The 12,419-nt window shown below is 43.0% G+C and overlaps 1 protein-coding gene across 1 annotated transcript; it reads right to left on the bottom strand.

The window, feature by feature from the left end:
* Positions 1-904: 904 nt before the first annotated feature.
* On the bottom strand, positions 905-2,494 carry LOC142857920 (F-actin-capping protein subunit beta-like). The gene has a single exon (XM_075987055.1). The coding sequence runs from the start codon at positions 2,439-2,441 to the stop codon at positions 1,638-1,640; it is 804 nt and encodes a 267-aa protein (XP_075843170.1). The 5' UTR covers positions 2,442-2,494; the 3' UTR covers positions 905-1,637.
* Between the last annotated feature and the right edge of the window lie 9,925 nt (positions 2,495-12,419).

Here is a 12,419-nt window from a genome sequence, read left to right on the forward strand (position 1 = left end):
ATACTGCAAACATTTCAGCTATTTTTGTACATCAAGTTATTAATAGCAAGTGTGGAATAATGAATATCATGAGCAGGGTTGTCTAGATTGTTTTTATTGGTAGCCATCCATCACACACACACCTGATCTTTCCTCACATTTCCTTCTGTATCGACAGCTTCTATTTTCTTGTGACTTATAGGTCAATTTAAATTGTTCACTTGGTCTTGATTCAATTTTGGTATATGGTATTTACCTAAAAACAAGTCCGTTTCTTTTACATTTTCCAATATTGTGGCATATAAGCTTTTGTAGTAAGACCTAATGATTCTCCGAATTTCCTCAGTGTCTGTGGTTATGTCTCCCTTTAGATTTCTGATCTTATTAATTTGAGTGTTCTCTCTCCACATTTTGGTTAGTTTGGATAGGGATTTGTCAATCTTGTTGATTTTCTCAAAGAACCAGCTCTTTGTTTCATTGATTATTTGAATTGTTTTCTGTGTTTCTATTTTGTTGATTTCAGCCCTGAGTTTATGTCCAGTCTTCTACTCCTCCTAGGTGAGTCTGCTTCTTTTTTTTTTTATAGAGCTTTCAGGTGTGCTGTTAAGTCTCCGATGTATGCTTTCTCTGTTTTCTTTATGTGGGCACTTAGTGCTATGAACTTTCCTCTTAGCACTACTTTCATAGTGTCCCATAGGTTTGGGTATGTTGTGTCTTTATTTTCGTTGAATTCAATGAAGACTTTAATTTCTTTCTTTATTTCTTCCTTGACACAGGGGTGGTTTATTAGTTGACTGTTCAGTTTCCATGTGTTTGTAGGCTTTCTGGGGGTGGAATTGTTGTTAAATTCTAACTTTACTTCATGGTGATCTGATAAGACACAGGTAGTTACTAGAATTTGTGTGTGTGTGTGTGTCTGTGTGTGTGTGTCCCAGTTTCTTTTTATTTATTTTTTTGTTCTTTTTTTCCTTTTTTTTTTAAGTATGGAGGCTCAAGTAGAAGATGTAGATTTTTTTGTTTAAGCTTTACAAAAAAAAAAACAAAATAAAACAAAAAAAACTCCTTTTGCATTCCATAAAAATCGACAGGAAAGCACCTGGCCGGAAGCGCAGCCAGTCGCCAGCCGCCACCCCACTGTGGTCTCCTTGGGTGGGCACGTCTGCGCAGGACAGTGCCGAGGATGTCTCTCTGTCCTCCATAGCTGTCCGCTATCCCCTCCCCCCCCCCCCGGCCCCCAACTCCAAGCAACTCCCAAATACACATGGAATCTGATTTCCAGTTCTTCTCTTTCACACACCAGTTAGTTCATAAAATGTTTTTGTTTTACATTTTTTACACCAATGTAACAAAGATGGGAGGAGCAGTGGCTGACAGTATATATGCTTATAAATGGGAGGGGAGGAAGACGGGGCCCAGGCGAACAAAAAAAAAAAAAACCACACGGCCTCTATGGAAACGTCGTGGGAAGCAGGCCTTGGAGCCAGAGGAGGGTGGTTATCGGGCTTTATTCTTGGGGAGCTATGCGCTGCGTGGTCGATGCAAACTGTTACGTGACCCATCGGGGAGGGAAAGGAGGAGGGAAAAGGAGCAGAAAACGAATTTTCTAAGAAAGGAACCTAACGAGTGCATGGCGTGTCTGGTTAGCGTGAAGCAGAGGTTTAACACTGCTGCTTTCTCTTCAAGGCCTCCACCAGGTCATTCTTGAGAGCTTCTTGCTTTGATTTGTCTGCAAACGTCTGCACAGGCCTCAGCCCATTGACGATATCCTTTGTTTTTCCAAAGTAGATCTCATTCAGTGTACTTCTGATTTTATTTTCCATGTCCTCCACCAGGCGCCCAATGTTTGCTATGTGTGGAGAACAGTCACTCACGGTTTCATCTTTCTCCATCTGTCTAGTCAGGCTGCCTCCCAGGTTCATGGTGCCTGAGCCGGATTGGTTGGTTTGCAGCCGTAGCATCACTGTGGAGGTCAACTTGTAATGGGCGGTACGGCCGCTGGACTTCTCCTGTACTTCCACCACATGGATGGAATCCCAGCAGCCTTTGATCTTCTTTGACCCATCTCCAGCCTTCTTTATGAGGATCACTCCAGCGAAGCCGTGATCCAAATCCCAGAGGTAGACAGATGAGACGCCACCTTCAAAGTACAGGTCTCGGTATTGGTCGAAGGCATTGTTGGCCTCCACCTCCAGCTTTCTCAGTCGAGCAGACAGCATGGCCCCATCATACTTGTTACTCCACGGTGACCTATAGGAGTCTCTGTCTCTGTTGTAGTCGCATAAAAGGTAGTACTTGCCCACCACCTTGTCTCTGGCGATTTCCAGGGGCTGGTCAACAGACGACAGGAGATCTTCACACAGACTGGGGACCAGGTCGATCAGGTCACTGAGGTTTTTCTCGATCTGCTGTGGAGGCAGGCGCCTCATTAGGTCCAAGGCACAGTCCAGCTGCTGATCGCTCATGGTGGCGGCGGCGGCAGCGGTGGTCCCTGTCCCAGCATCTGTGGCTCTCCCCACGCAGCAGGGCCCGGCGCTTCCACTTCCCCGGGTGCCCCTTACTACAATTTTTTTTGTATCTGTGGATGTTTGCTTTGTTGCCGAGTATGTGATCAATTTTTTGAGAAGGTTCGAAGAGATGCTTAAAAGGTATATTCTTTCCTGTGTGAGTGGAATGTCCTATAAATGTCTGTTAAGTCCATTTGATTCATTATGTATGTTAGTTTTCTTATTTCTCTGTTAAGTTTCTGTCTGGTTGACCTGTCCATTGGTGAGAGAGGAGTGTTGAAATCTCCTACTATTAGAGTGTGGGGTTTGATGGCTGCCTTGAGTTCTAGTAATGTTTCTTTTACATATGTGGGTGCTTTTATATTAGAGGCATAGATATTCAGGATTGAGACTTCATCCTGGTGAATTGTTCCTGTTATGAGTATAAAGTATCCTTATCCATCTCTTTTGATTGATTTTAGTTTGAAATCAATTTTCTTAGTATTAGGATAGCCACAACCGCTTGTTTCTTAGGTCTGTTTGAAAAACCTTTTCCTAACCCTTTACTCTGAGTAAATGTCTGTTTTTGTGGTCGAGGTGTGTTTCTTGTAAACAGCAGAATGCTGTAACCTGTTTTCCTATCCATTCTCTTAACCTGTGCCTTTTTTTAACTAAAAAAATTTCTGCCTCCTCCCCGCCTCCCATTTCCCTCCCCCTCCTCCCACTACTCTCTTCCTCCTCCCACTCCTCTGCCCCTCTTCTCACTCCTTTCCCCCTCCCTCTCCAATCTGAAGAGCAGACAGGGTTCCCTGCCCTGTGGGAAGTCCAAGGTCCTCCCCCCTCCATCCAGGTCCAGGAAGGTGAGCATCCAAACAGGCTAGGCTCCCACAGAGCCAGTTCATGCAGTAGAATCAAAACCCAGTGCCATTGTCCTTGGTTTCTCATTAGCCCTCATTGTCCGCCATGTTCAGAGAGTCTGGTTTTATCCCATGCTTATTAAGTCCCAGTCCAGCTGGTCTTGGTGAGTTCCCAATAGATCAGCCCCACTGTCACAGTAGGTGGGTGCACCTCTCGCGGTCCTGACTTCCTTGCTCATGTTCTCCCTCCTTGTGTTCCTCATTGAACCTTGGGAGCTCAGTCCAGTGCTCCAGTGTGGATCTCTGTCTCTATCTCCATTCATTGCCAGATGAAGGTTCTATGGTGATATGAAAGATATTCATCAGTATGGCTATAGGATAGGGCCATTTCAGGTTCCCTCTCCTCAACTGCCCAAGGTACTAGCTGGGGACATCTCCCTGGACACCTGTGAGCCCCTCTAGAGTCAAGTCTCTTACCAACCCTAAGATGGCGCCCTTAATTAGGATATATACTTCCCTGTTCCCATATCCACCCTTCCTTTATCCCAACCATCCCATTCCCCCAAGCTCTCCCCAATCCTCACCTTCTCCCTTCTCTCTCCCCATCTCCCCTTATCCCCAACCCACCCCACTCCCGTGATCCCAACTTTTGTCCAGCGATCTTGTCAACTTCCAATATCCAAGAGAATAAATATATGTTTTTCTTTGGGTTCACCTTCTTATTTAGCTTCTCTAGGATCACAAATTATAGGCTCAATGTCCTTTATTTATGGCTAGAAACCAATTATGAGTGAATACATCCCATGTTCATCTTTTTGGGTCTGGGTTACCTCACTTAGGATAGTGTTTTCTATTTTCATCCATTTGCATGCAAAATTCAAGATGTCATTGTTTTTTACTGCTAAGTAGTACTCTAATATTTATATATTCCACAGTTTCTTCATCCATTCTTCCATTGAAGGGCATCTAGGTTGTTTCCAGGTTCTGGCTATTACAAATAATGCTGCTATGAACATAGTTGAACAAATGCTTTTGTAATATGATAGGGCATCTCTTGGGTATATTTCCAAGAGTGGTATTGCTGGGTCCAGGGGTAGGTTGATCCCGAATTTCCTGAGAAATCGCCACACTGCTCTCCAAAGTGGATGCATAAGTTTGCATTCCCACCAGCAATGGATGAGTGTACCCCTTACTCCACATCCTTTCCAGCAAAGGCTATCATTGGTGCTTTTGATTTTAGCCATTCTGACAGGTATAAGATGGTATCTCAGAGTGGTTTTGATTTGCATTTCCCTGATTGCTAAGGAGGTTGAGCAGGACCTTAAGTGTCTTTTGGCCATTTGAACTTCTTCTGTTGAGAATTCTCCATTCAGTTCAGTGCCCCATTTTTTAATTGGGTTAATTAGCATTTTAAAGTCTAGTTTCTTGAGTTCTTTATATATTTTAGAGATCAGACCTTTGTCTGTTGCAGGGTTGGTAAAGATCTTCTCCCAGTCAGTAGGTTGCCTTTTTGTCTTAGTGACAGTGTCCTTTGCTTTACAGAAGCTTCTCAGTTTCAGGAGGTCCCATTTATTCAATGTTGCTCTTTCCTGTGCCTTTTTATAGATGAATTGAGTCCATTGATATTAAGTGATATTAATGACCAGTGGTTTTAAATTCCAGTTCTTTTTTGTGGTAGTGTTTGTGTGTTTCCCTTTTTTGAGTTGTGCTGGTGGAGAGTTATCAGATGTCTGTGATATTGTGGGTGTTGTTGACTTTTTTGGGTTGAGGTTTTGTTTATATTACTTTCCGTAAGGCTGGGTTTGTTGATACATATTGTTTAAATCTGTTTTTTTTTTCATGGAATATCTTGTTTTCTCCATCGATGGTGAAAGAAAGCTGTGCTGGGTATAGTAGTCTGGACTTAAATCCATGGTCTCTTAGTGTCTGCAACACATCTATTCAGGACCTTCTGGCTTTCATGGTTTCCATAGAGAAGTCATGTATAATTCTGATACGTTTACCTTTATATGTTACTTAACATTTTTCCTTTGTAGCTCTTAATATTTTTTCTTTATTCTGTATGTTTTGTATTTTAATTATTATATGGCGAGGGAATTTTTTTTTGATCCAGTCTATTTGGTGTTCTGTAAGCTTCTTGTACCTTCATAGAAATATCCTTCTTTAGGTTGGGAATGTTTTCTTTTATAATTTTGTTGAATATTCTGAGTCTTTAAGCTGGAATTCTTCTCCTTATTCTACCCCTATTATTTTTAGGTTTGGTCTTTTCATGGTGTCCCAGATTTCCTGGATGCTTTGTGTTAAGAATTTGTTGGATTTGCTGTTTTCTTTGATCAATGAGTCTATTTCCTCTATTGTATCTTCAATGCCTGAGATTCTTTCTTCTATCTCTTGTATTTTGTTGGTTATACTTGTCTCTGTAGTTCCTGTTCTTTTAACCAGATTTTCCATATCCAGCCATCCCTCGGTTTGTGTTTTATTTATTACATCCATTTTGGTCTTCAAGTCTTGAACTGTTTCCTTTACCTGTTTGTTTGCTTTTTCTTGGTTTCCTTTGGTATCTTTGAAGGATTTATTAATTTCTTCTAACTTTTTGTTTGTCTTCTCTTCCATTTCTTTAAGGGAGTTTTTCACTTCCTGTTTAAAGGTCTCCATCATTTTCATAAGGTTATGTTTAAAGTCAATTTCTTCTACTTCTTTGGGCTAGCGTGTTCAAATCTTCCTGTTGTATGTTTGCTGGATCCTGGTAATACCATGTTGCTTTTCAGGATGTTGGAGGAATTTTTGCATTGGTGCCTGCCCATCTCTTCTTTCAAATGAGGCCATCAGAGTCTTGGCATCTTGGTCCAATCTTTGCTGTGGCTGACTGTGTACTTGGGAGTTTTTCTTGTCCTGCCCTCTCATTGGTCCCCTCAGCACTGGAGCTGCCTCTTAGATCCCTTCCACCCTGAAGCATTCTGTGCTGGGGTATCTAAGGACTCTGCAGATGAAAAGGAGTGCTTGGGGGCAAAGTGGAATAGGGTAAAGAAAGCCAGCAGCCAGGAACATGCCACGCTGGATGGCCAGAAAAGCTTAGGGAATTGGAGGGGACCTGGACTTCATTCCCTGGGACCGGCTGGCCGGGGTGGCCACTCACTCAGCACTCCAGATCTCCTCAGCATGGGAGCAGGGCCTCTTGCTGGGCTCCAAGGACCTCGAAGACAAAAAAGCCAGCTTGGTGGGCAGGGTGGGATGGTACAAATAAGCCCCAGCAGCAGGACCACTCACCACTGGCTCCCCGGACCTCTCAGCCCTGAAGCAGGCTGAGTTAGAGAATCCAAGGACCCCCACACATTAAAATGAGTACTTGGGGGCAAGATGGGATGGGGTAAAGAAAGCCAGTACCCAGGAACATGCCCCACTGGATGGCCAGAGAAGTTTAGGGAATTGGAGGGGGCCTGGACTCCATTTGCTGAACCCATCCGGCCATGCAGCCACTCACTCACCACTCCAGATCTCCTCAGCCCCATTCCCACATCTTGTACCCGTTTCCACATCATGTACCCATTCCCACATCCTAAACCTATTCCTACATCCTTATCACTTTCCATCCTGTACACATCTCTATATCTTGTATCCATTCCAACTTCATGTACCCATTCCCATGTCCTGTCCCCACGCCAAAATCCAGTACCCATTCTAATATCCTGTAACTATTCCAACATAACCTACCCATTTCCTCCTCATGCATCCATTCCCATATCCTGTGGGCATTCCAATATTCTCTACCCTTTCACACATCCCATGCACATTCCCACATCCTGTACCCCTTTCTGTATCCTTTACCTATTCCAACATCCTGGACCGATATCCACATCCTGTACCCATTCCAACTTCCTCTGCCTATTTCCATGTGTTGTATCTGTTTCCACAACCTGAACCAATTCCCAGATCCTATACCAATCCCAACATTCAGGACAAAATCATACATTCCCTACTCATTCCCACACCCTGTACCCATTCCACTTTTTTGTTTATTAGATTTGAAAAACATTACCAATCCAAGTGCCCACTCTCACCCCTCCTCCCATTCTCTCTACACAACCTCCCATCCCACCCCCATCTAATCCTCAGAGAGGGCAAGGCACATTGCCTTGTGGAAGGTCCAAGGCCCTCCCTACTATATCTTGGCTGAGCAAGGTATACATCCAAAGAGAATAGGATCCCCAAAAGCCAGTACATACCATAGGGATAGATCCTGATGCCACTGCCAGTGAGCCCTCTGTGTACCCCAGTCATGCAACTGTCAACCACATTCAGAGGAACTAGTTTGGTCCTATGCTTGTTCCTTCCCAGTCCAGCTAGAAAGTTGGTGAGCGCCATTAGCTCAGGTAGACTGTTTCATTGGGTGTAGCCATCATGGTCTTGACCTCATTGCTCATATTCTCATTCCTTCCACTCTTCAACTGGACTTTCAGAGCTCAGTACAGTGCTCTGATGTGGATCTCTGCCTCTGACTCCATCAGTTGCTGGATGAAGGCTCTATGGTGATATTTAACATAATCATCGGTCTGACTACAGGACAAGTCAAGCTCAGCCCGCTCTCCTCTCCCAGCCCGCTCTCCCAGGGTCCTAGGTGAGGTCATCCTTTTGGATTCCTGAGAATTTCTTTAGAGCCAAGATTCTGCTAACCCTAAAATGGCTTCCTCAATCAACATATCTCCCTCCTTGCTCTCATCTCTGTCCTTCCGCCCTCTCTACCATCCCATTCCCTCAAGTACTCCTCTACCCTTTCACTCTACCATTCTCTTCTCCTCCTACCCTCCTGTCTCCCCCACCCCCATGCTCCCAACCCTACCAGTAAATTCTGTCCATTTCCAATTTCCAGGTGGAACTATATTTATTTTTCTTTGGGTTCACCTTAATACTTAGCTTCTCTAGGATCATTAACTATGGGTTCAATGTTCTTTGTTTATAGCTAGTATCCACTTATGAGTGAGTACAAACCATATTCACACTTTTGGGTCTGGGTTACCTCATTCAGGATAGTGTTTACTAATTCCATCCATTTGCATGGAAAATTTTAAATGTCATTGTTTTTACTGCAGAGTAGTACTTTAATGTGTAAATGTGCCACACTTTCTTTATCCATTCTTCCATTAAGAGGCATCTGGATTATTCCCAGGTTCTGGCTATGACAAATAATGCTGCTATGAACATAGTTGAACAAATGCTTTTGTAGTACGATTGAACATCTTTTGGGTCTATTCCCAAGAGTGGAATTGCTGGATCCTGGGGTAAGTTGACTCCCAGTTTCCTGAGAAACCGCCACACTGATTTCCAAAGTGGTTTCACAAGTTTGCATTCCCACCAGCAATGGATGAGTGTTCCCCTTACTCCACATACTCTCCGACATAAGCTATCATTGGTGTTTTTGATCTTAGCGATTCTGACAGGTGTAAAATGGTATCACAGAGTTGTTTTTATTTGCATTTCCCTTATAGCTAAAGAAGTAGATACATGTCCTTAAGTATCTTGTGACCACTTGAAATTCTTGTATTGAGAATTCTCTGTTTAGTTCAGTACACCATTTTTAATTGGGTTATCTAGAATTTTAATATCTAATTTCTAATAATATTTTATTGCTTTAAAATAATACCATTCAAAATTTCTACTTCCTCCCCTACTTTCACTTCCCTCCCTCTCCCCCACACCCCCTACCTCCTCCCCTTCCTCTCCAGTCCTAAAAGAAGGCAAGGTACCTTGCCCTGTGGGAAGTCCAAGGTCCTCCCCCCTACATTCAGGCTTAGAAAGGTATGCATCCAAAGAGAATAGTATCCCAAAAAGCCAGTACAGGCAGTAGAGACAAATCTCTGTGCCATTATCATTGACCCCGTAGTCTTCCCCAATCGTCAGCCACATTCAGAGGATCCAGTTTGATCCCATGCTCATTCAGTCCCAGTCCAACTGATTTGGTGAGCTCCCATTAGCTCAAGCTCACTGTCTTAGTGAGTGGACCAACCCCTTGTGGTCCTGACTTCCCTGCTCATATCTCCCTCCTTCTGTTCTTCAACTGAATCTTGTGAGCCCCAGTTCTCTGATGTGGGTCTCTGTCTCTATCTCATCTGTCGCTGGATGAAGGTTCTATGGTGATATTCAAGATAGTCATTAATATGACTATGGGACAAAACCAGTTCAGGCACCTTCTCCTCCACTGGTCAGGGTCCTAGCTGGGGTCATCCCCATGGACACCTGGGAACCCCTCTAGAGTCAAGCCTCTTGCCAATCCCAAAATGCCTCCCTTAATTAAGATATCTTCTTTCCAGCTTCCATATCCACCCTTCCTTCATCTCAACCATCCCATTCCCCCAAGCTCTCCCCAATCCTCACCTTCTCCCTTCTCTCTTCCCATCTCCCCTTATCCCCAACCCGCCCCACTCCCATGATCCCAACTTTTGTCCAGCGATCGTGTCAACTTCCAATATCCAAGAGAATAAATATATGTTTTTCTTTGGGTCCACCTTCTTATTTAGCTTCTCTAGGATCACAAATTATAGGCTCAATGTCCTTTGTTTATGGCTGGAATCCACTTATGAGTGAGTACATACCATATTCATCTTTTGGGGTCTGGGTTATCTCACTCAGAAAAGTGTTTTCTATTTCCATCCATTTGCATGCAAAATTCAAGATGTCATTGTATTTTACTGCTGAGTAGAACTTCAAAGTGTATATTGCCACACCTTCTTTATCCATTCTTCTATTGAGGGGCATCTAGGTTGTTTCCAGGTTCTGGCTGTTGCAAATAGTGCTGCTATGAACATAGTTGAACAAATGCTTTTGTAATATGATTGGGCATCCCTTGGGTCTATTCCCAAGAGTGGAATTACTGGATCCTGGGGTAAGTTGACTCCCAGTTTCCTGAGTAATTGCCACACTGATTTCCAAAGTGGTTGTACAAGTTTGCATTCCCACCAGCAATGGATGAGTGTTCCCCTTACTCCACATCCTCTCCAGCATAGACTATCTTGATGTTTTTGATTTTAGCCATTCTGACAGGTGTAAGATCATATCTCAAAGTTGTTTTTATTTGCATTTCCCTGATCGCCAAGGAGGCTGAGCATGACTTTAAGTGTCTTTTGGCCATTTGAACTTCTTTTGTTGACATACAATGGAAGAAAGAAAGCATCTTTAACAAATGGTGCTAGCATAACTGGATGTCAACCTGTAGAAGAACAAAAATAGATTCATATCTGTTGCCATGCACAAAACTCAAGTCCAAATGGATTAAAGATCTCGATATAAATCTGACCACACTGAACCTGATAGAAGAGAAATTGGGAAGTAGTCTGCAACACAGGTCACAGGAGACCACTTCCTACGTATAACCCCAGTAGCACAGACAATGAGAGCAACAATGAATAAATGGGACCTCCTGAAACTGAGAAGTTTCTGTAATGCAAAGGACATTGTTATTAAGACAAAAAAGGCAACCTCCTGAATGGGAGAAGATCTTCACCAACCCCGCATCAGACAAAGGTTTGATCTCCAAAATATATAAAGAACTCAAGAAACTAGACATTAAAATTCTAATTAACCCAATTAAAAATGGGGTACTGAACTGAACAGGTTTTGTCTTTTCATAGCATCCCATATTTCCTGGATATTTTGTTTTAATATTTGTTAAATTTAATGTTTTATTTAACTGATGAGTCTATCTCCTCTATTGTCCTTTGATTCTCTCTTCCATCTTTTGTACTTGCTGTTTATGCTTGCATTTGTGCTTCCTGAATGTTTTCTCATGATTTCTGTTTCTATAATTTCCTCAGCTTGTGTTTTCTTTATTGTATCTATCTCAGTTTTCAAGTCCTGAGTAATTTCTTTCATATGTTTGATTGCTTTTTCTTGGTTTTCCTTAAGGGATTTGTTGATGTCTTCCAATTTTTTGTTTATCGTTTCCTCCATTTCTTTGAGGGAATTTCTCATTTTCTTTTAAAGGGCCTCAAACTTTCTCCTGAAGTTATTTTTTAGGTCATTTTCTTCTGCTTCATCTCTATTTGGTTGTTCAAGTCCTGTTGGAGGGTCACTAGATTTTATTGGTGTCATGTTGTTCTTTGTGGTGTTGAATTGTTCTTACCATGTTTGCCTATCTTTTCCTCTAATTGGTGTAATTGGGGCTGTTTGTGACTCTGGTGATCAATGTCCCAGGTGCCAGTAGATCCAAGGCTCATATGGTTGCTCCTTGTGGTGCAGACAGTGCCACAATTCCAGTCACCCCATTGGTCACTCCATTTTCCTAGGGGTTGCTCAATGCTCCTGGGGTTTGCTCTGCTGCCATGGAGTTTGCTGTCTGAGGCTTGCTCTGACAGAGGTTGCTGGCTCAGTACTGTTTCTGTAAATGTCTCTGATCTGGATCCACTTCTGCAGAGGTTCCTGGCTTGGGGTTGGTCCCACAGAAGTCCTGGCTCAGGCCTACTCCCTCAGAGGTTCTCAAATCCTGTACCCATTGTAGCATCACATATCCATTCCCACATGCTGTACACATTACCTTTTCCTGAACCCATTATAACATTCTGTAAAAATTCCCACTTCTCGCACCCATTGCCACATCCTGTAACCATTCCTATTTCCTGTAGCCAACCAATGTATTGTACACATTCCTACATCCTGAACCCATTCCCACATCCTGTACCCATTCATAAATTCTGTACTCATTCCCACATCCTGTACCCATTCATAAATTCTATACTCATTCCCACATCCTGTACCCACCCATTCCCACTTCCTCTATCCATTCCCATGTCCTGTACACACACCCACATCTTGTACCCATTCAAATATCTTGTACTCATTACAACATCCTGTATCTATTTTCAATCTTGTACCCATTCCCAAATACTATACCAATTCTTACTTTCTGTATCCATTTACATTCTTTGTACCAATTCCTGTTCCCTTTACACATTCTTACATACTGTACATATTCACACATCCCATGCCCATTCCAACATCCTGTACCCATCCCCACATCCCCACACACTGTACCCATTCCAAAATCCTGTATGCATTCCCACAACCTGTACCTGTTCTCGTATCCTGTACCCATTCCCATATCTTGTATCCA

Source organism: Microtus pennsylvanicus, chromosome 9 (assembly GCF_037038515.1).
Source record: "Microtus pennsylvanicus isolate mMicPen1 chromosome 9, mMicPen1.hap1, whole genome shotgun sequence".
In the NCBI taxonomy this organism is placed as follows: domain Eukaryota; kingdom Metazoa; phylum Chordata; class Mammalia; order Rodentia; family Cricetidae; genus Microtus; species Microtus pennsylvanicus.